The sequence below is a fragment of the Mandrillus leucophaeus genome, unplaced genomic scaffold, assembly GCF_000951045.1.
Source record: "Mandrillus leucophaeus isolate KB7577 unplaced genomic scaffold, Mleu.le_1.0 Scaffold388, whole genome shotgun sequence".
Lineage (NCBI taxonomy): Eukaryota > Metazoa > Chordata > Mammalia > Primates > Cercopithecidae > Mandrillus > Mandrillus leucophaeus.
Genome location: NW_012104120.1, coordinates 1,033,637 through 1,039,913, shown reverse-complemented (window position 1 = coordinate 1,039,913; position 6,277 = coordinate 1,033,637). Strand labels below are relative to the sequence as shown.

Sequence of the window (6,277 nt, the reverse complement as noted above, 5' to 3'; positions counted from 1 at the left end):
CTGCAAGGAGCAGGCCTCTTCTGAGCCTTGATGTGGTCCCCACACTCTCCCCATCTCCCCAGCCCCCACAGTTCACTGTGCTCTTGCGCTGTCCTTTCTATATTTGGAGGACTTCTTGGTCTTGTTTCCTGGATTCTTCACTACTGTGGCCCAGGAGATGGAGCATATGTCACCCTGCCTGGAGATTCTTCTGAAGAGCCCTGGCAAGGAAATGAGAAAGGATCCTAATTAGGGGGCAATAACCCCCTGGAGAAGCACAGATTCCTTACAGTAGGCCGTGTCCTTCCCACATGCCCTGTGTGTTTGTCAGATGTTTATAGAGCCTTCATTAACGGAAGGCTCCCTCAGATAAGACGTCGGAGCGCGGCATCGAGGACCAGATAAGCACAAGTGGAGGACAATCCAGCCCGGCAGCGGGCGAAAGTGGGCGCTGGCCAGGACGGTTCCTTCAGAGCAAACAGCAGGGAGATGCCGGCCCGCTCCTTCCCGGCTCCTCCCTGTGCCCGCTAACACAGTACGGCCGCCTGCAGTCTCCTCTCTGGGTGATTGCGTGGGCCCAAGATGTGTCCTGGGGCACTATGGGTGGCCCTGCCCCTGCTGTCCCTGCTGGCCGGCTCCCTGCAGGGGAAGCCACTGCAGAGCTGGGGGCGAGGGTCTGCTGGGGGAAACGCCCACAACCCACTGGGGGTGCCTGGAGGTGAGCTGCCAGAGCACACTTTCAACCTGAAGATGTTTCTGGAGAACATGAAGGTGGATTTCTTGCGCAACCTTAACCTGAGCGGGGTCCCTTCGCAGGACAAAACCAGGGTGGAGCCACCGCAGTACATGATCGATCTGTACAACAGGTACACGTCTGATAAGTCGACTACGCCAGCGTCCAACATCGTGCGGAGCTTCAGCATGGAAGGTAGGGTCTCCGCTTGCACCAGACGCGCTGGGGTAGGACTCACAGGTCCACAGCTGCTTTCACCAGGGTGGAGGCCGCTGGTCATAGGAGGCTCTTCAAGCTTCCATTTAAATTAGTTACAATGAAATAAAATTAAAACTTAGTTCTTTAGCCTCACCAGCTTCCTTTCAAATGTGTGGCTAATGGCTTCCCTATCAGGCAGTGCAGACTGCAGAACATTTCCATGGTCACTGAGAGTTCTACTCGGCGCTTCTGCTCTGAAGGATTCACCTTCCCCAGGCTGTGTGCCACATTTCACACAGCAGGTGCACAGGGATGCCAGCTCCCTTTTTTCCACCCCTTCTGTTTACTCTCCTCTTCTTTCCGTCTCTCCCCTCTGATTCACTTCTCTTCCTTTTCCCCTTCCCTTCCTGTCCCCTTCCTACTTCAAAACAGAACAGACAACCTATTTCACCTCCAACTAACTGGTATATTTTTAAACTTTGAAAGCACAGTTATTCCTTTCTTGTGAAAGGGTTTTAAAAAGCAGATGAAATTCTTTGGCAGAGAAGTGTTGAAAGAGAACCTAATTGTTTTTAAATAGAAATGTATCTGATTTAGAAGGACTAGAAGATAACAAACACGGACCTAGGACCTATGTCCTAACTCAGTCAAGCTCACATGATGCAGGGGGAAATAAGTTTCTGAACAGTGAAACTGTTCAGTCAAAACTTGCAGCCACCAAGGGTTCCCACCCATGTCACCTAGGAAGTGTTAAGCCGCTGGATTCTGACCCAGGCCTGTCCGTCTGCACAGCCGGCTTTTCCTGCTGCTGCCGTCTCCCTCTGAATGTCCAGGAGCACAGAGCCTCTCCCCTCCTGGGTCTGAGACTTGCAAATGGCTTAGGGGCCTGGCTCCATACCACATCCAGGCCAGAGCTAACCAGTCTGCAGAGGCAGGACTGGCACTTCAAAACCTGCCAGCTAGGTTTCCCTATAGCACCGGGTCTCCACACATGTGGGCGCATAGCAAGTGCCCAGAAAATGCAACCTCTTTTCCCTGTCTGTGAACCAGCCGTGGTATAGCAGGAGTGTGCTAATGACAAAGTGTCAGCCCAGGATAAATGGGATATTGAGTTAACTATGTGGCTAAAAGGCAAGCCCCATTTTTGCTTGACATGACAAAGCAATTGAAGCTAATAGATTTTTTTCCTGAAACACTAAAACCAATTAATCACTTACGCTTTGTTCAGAAATTACAATTTCAAATGATGCATATACTGTTTAGAGGCTGAGATTTTTGATATTGTCTTAATATTGGGATTTCACTGTCCCCACCCAGGATCTTGCCTTTAAATTCATGTACTCAGGATCTTCACTCAGGATCTGACAGTGAGTTTTGCTGTTTTCTTTATGTACTCACTAGCTGTGTGCTAGTAAGTCCCAGGATACTTAACTAGCTGCGTGCATTTTGGCAATTAACTGCCTTGAATCCCAGTCTCCACATCTGCAAATGTGGAATAATAATTAGATCCTTCCAGGGTGAGTGCGAGGATTAAGGTGAAATTTACACTGCAAAGCTCCCAGTGTAATGCCTGGCACACAGTAGATGCTCAATAAACAGTAGGAACTGTCAATCCCAATTAGAGGCATCTCCTGCCTTTGCTTTTCTTTGGAAGATCTTAAGTGTACCTTTGAAAATACTCTTATACCTTAAGGGCTTGGGTGAAACCAAATAGAGATAATACAGACCAAAACTGTTATCCCAGATGCTCTTCTGTCTAAACCCTGAGACTCAGCTTCAGTGTCATGGAAACAGACCCTTCGGCAGATGCCCACCAGGTGTGTTTGCATTTCAGATGCCATCTCCATAACTGCCACGGAGAACTTCCCCTTCCAGAAGCACATCTTGCTCTTCAACATCTCCATTCCCAGGCACGAGCAGATCACCAGAGCTGAGCTCCGACTCTATGTCTCCTGTCAAAATCACATGGACCACTCTCACGACCTGAAAGGAAGCATGGTCATTTACGATGTTCTGGATGGAACAGATGCCTGGGATAGTGCTGCGGAGACCAAGACCTTCCTGGTGTCCCAGGACATTCGGGATGAGGGCTGGGAGACCTTGGAAGTGTCCAGCGCTGTGAAGCGCTGGGTCCGGTCTGACTCCACCAAGAGCAAAAATAAGCTGGAAGTGACTGTGCAGAGCCACAGGAAGGGTTGTGACAAGCTGGACATCAGTGTCCCCCCAGGTTCCAGAAACCTGCCCTTCTTTGTCGTCTTCTCCAATGACCACAGCAGTGGGACCAAGGAGACCAGGTTGGAGCTGAGGGAGATGATCAGCCATGAGCAAGAGAGCGTGCTGAAGAAGCTGTCCAAGGAGGGCTCCACAGAGGCAGGTGAGAGCAGCCACGAGGAGAACGCAGATGGCCACGTGGCTGTGGGGTCGACTTTAGCCAGGCGGAAAAGGAGCACCGGGGCTGGCAGCCACTGTCAGAAGACCTCCCTGAGGGTAAACTTCGAGGACATTGGCTGGAACAGCTGGATCATTGCGCCCAAGGAGTACGAAGCCTACGAGTGTAAGGGAGGCTGCTTCTTCCCCTTGGCTGACGATGTGACGCCGACGAAACACGCTATCGTGCAGACCCTGGTGCATCTCAAGTTCCCCACAAAGGTGGGCAAAGCCTGCTGTGTGCCCACCAAACTGAGCCCCATCTCCATCCTCTACAAGGATGACATGGGAGTGCCCACCCTCAAGTACCACTACGAGGGCATGAGCGTGGCAGAGTGTGGGTGCAGGTAGTACCTGCCTGCGGGGCTGGGGAGGCAGGCCAAAGGGGCTCCACATGAGAGGTCCTGCATCCCCCTGGGCACAACAAGGACTGATTCTATCTGCATGCCAGCCTGGAGGAGGAAAGGGAGCCTGCTCTCCCTCCCCACCCCCCAACCAAAGCATACACCACTGAGCTCAACTGCCAGGGAAGGCTAAGGAAATGGGGATTTGAGCACAACGGGAAAGCCTGGGAGAGTTGTTGGGGTGCAAGGAGGTGATGAAAAGGAGACAAGGGAAAAGTAATCCAGAGTCAACAGAAAACAACAGCAGTGAGCCAGAGGAGCACAGGTGGGCAGGTGACTGCAGAGATTGATGGAGATTAGAAAGGTGGAGGAGGCTGGCTTATTCCAAAGCCCTTGGGGAGTAGAGGGAAGGAGCAGGCTGCGCACCACACCCATCACTGCATGTTATTTCCTACAATCCAGTTAGAGGGGCATGGCTTCCAATTTAGAGACAGAGAGACAGAAACACAGGCAGATCAAGTAGCATTGGTCAGTGGCATGATTCCAACCCAGAGTTGTGGGACACCAAAGCCCAGGATCTTTCCAAGTGCCCCGCTGCAGTTAAGCAGGTCTTCTCCAGCTAAAGAGCAGTGAGACATTGGGAGCCCAGGAGTGCTGAGGCCGGGCCCAGCTGAGGCCCATCAGTCACAAGTGTGACTGGGCTACTTGTCACATACAGGGCGTGGTCTGGCCACTGTTGCCAGTGCTCACTCAGCGGCCAAATGCTTTTTAATATCACCCCTGAGGCACTGAAAAACTAACCCCAGGCCAACTGCAGGACAGAGAGAGAGGTCAGGACAGCAGCCCTGTGGGCTGCATGATACACTGTGGCCAGAGCTATTGTGACCCCCTGGTGCAGTGCTCCCACGGTCAATGGTGCACACAGGGCCACTCACTGTCCATGGACTGATACCCTGTGACCGTTTGAGAGGGCTGGGCACACTTTCTCCTGAGGGAGGGGGTAGTCTGTGGCCAGCACTTCTGCAGTTACTCAGCATAGCCAGACCACCAGGATGCGGTGCCCAGGGTGCCCCCCAGCGACAACCCAGGGGAGACGGGCCTGGATTTGAATTTGTTGGAATTAAATGTGCTCTTGCTTTGGTCTTTGAAACATACCTATTTTTAATTCTTGGTGACATGTCCTCAAGTGACAAGACTCCAGCCTTCCTGGGCGAGGCCTCCCCAGCCTCGGAAAAGCTGCAGTCCTTATCGGCGATCACTGGCTCTGCCTGCATTTGCCGGCTCTCTTGAGTCACGTGCATCCCAGCGCCCCGCCTGGGCTCGGATTGTGGGACCAGATTCAGCTTCCCCGAACCCAAGGGATGATAAGGCTTCCATTTGCTCTGTGTTTCACCCTCTCCTCTGACTCTCCTGGCCACACATGGAATGGCGCAGTGTGAGGAAGAGTCTGAAAGTGATGAAGAGTGCACCTATGGCCCTCTGACCTCCAGCCAGAGCAGGGCCTAGGGGAGGCTTAGAGAAGCCAGTGCCTCTCCCCATGGTTGAAGCTCCCGTTTATTTAAAAAAAAAAAAAAAGTGGGGGGTGGGGAAAGCGTTATGTTAAATGTTTACATGGAACCAATGAACAACTTTAACACAAATATACAACACAACATTCTTGTTTAATTACTGGTGTTAGAGAAAATATGAACTCCTGCTACATGCCGGGCAGTGTGGTGTTACAATGCTATTCCATGTTGGGTGTTGAGCATCTTCTTTCAGTCCTGGTGCTGTGCTTCTGTGCCTGCTTGAAAGTTTCACTTGGAAATAAAGTCAAATGTCTAATTTGCAGCCCCTCCTAATGTGAGACCCGATCTTGAGGACCCTGTAGACTCACACCCTGCCTACCCCACCCTCCGACCCCACTGGGATGGGCCTCCTTTTCCTAAGGAGGCAGAGGGGAGGGGACAGGCAGCCGCCTCAGGGCTGGGTGGATGCAGGTGGGTGGTGTCTGCAAACTGGGTGAGTGATGTGGTGTGTGCACACTAGGGTGAGCGATGCAGTGTGTGCACACTGGGGTGAGTGATGTGCGTGCACACTGGGGAGAGTGATGTGTGTGCACACTGGGGTGAGTGATGTGTGTGCACTCTGGGGTGAGTGATGTGGTGTGTGCACACTGGGGTGAGTGATGTGTGTGCACACTGGGGTGAGCAATGCAGTGTGTGCACACTGGGGTGAGTGATGTGGTGCGTGCACACTGGGGTGAGGGATGTGTGTGCACAATGGGGTGAGTGATGTGGTGAGTGCACACTGGGGTGAGCGATGAGGTGCGTGCACACTGGGATGAACGATGCAGTGTGTGCACACTGGAGTGAGTGATGTGGTGCATGCACACTGGAGTGAGTGATGCGTGTGCACTCTGGGGTGAGTGATGTGTGTGCACTCTGGGATGAGTGATGTGTGTACATTCTGGGATGAGTGATGTGTGGGCACACTGGGGTGAGTGATGTGTGTGCACTTTGAGGTGAGTGATGTGGTGTGTGCACATGGGGTGAGTGATGTGTGTGCACTCTGGGGTGAGTGATGTGGTGTGTGCACCATGGGATGAGTGATGTGT

General features: G+C 52.4%; 1 protein-coding gene across 1 annotated transcript; it reads left to right on the top strand.

Annotated features, from left to right (window-relative positions):
- Window positions 1–382: 382 nt before the first annotated feature.
- Window positions 383–4,173, top strand: GDF2 (growth differentiation factor 2). The gene is made up of 2 exons (XM_011990911.1): window positions 383–907; window positions 2,745–4,173. The coding sequence occupies exons 1-2, from the start codon at window positions 562–564 to the stop codon at window positions 3,686–3,688; spliced, it is 1,290 nt and encodes a 429-aa protein (XP_011846301.1). The 5' UTR covers window positions 383–561; the 3' UTR covers window positions 3,689–4,173.
- The last annotated feature ends 2,104 nt before the right edge of the window (window positions 4,174–6,277 follow it).

Excerpts from the sequence above, each read along its gene's own strand:
- GDF2 (XM_011990911.1), top strand. The coding sequence starts at position 562 with ATGTGTCCTGGGGCACTATGGGTGGCCCTGCCCCTGCTGTCCCTGCTG. Across the intron at positions 908-2,744 it reads GCGGAGCTTCAGCATGGAAG|ATGCCATCTCCATAACTGCC; the intron begins GTAGGGTCTCCG and ends TTTGCATTTCAG.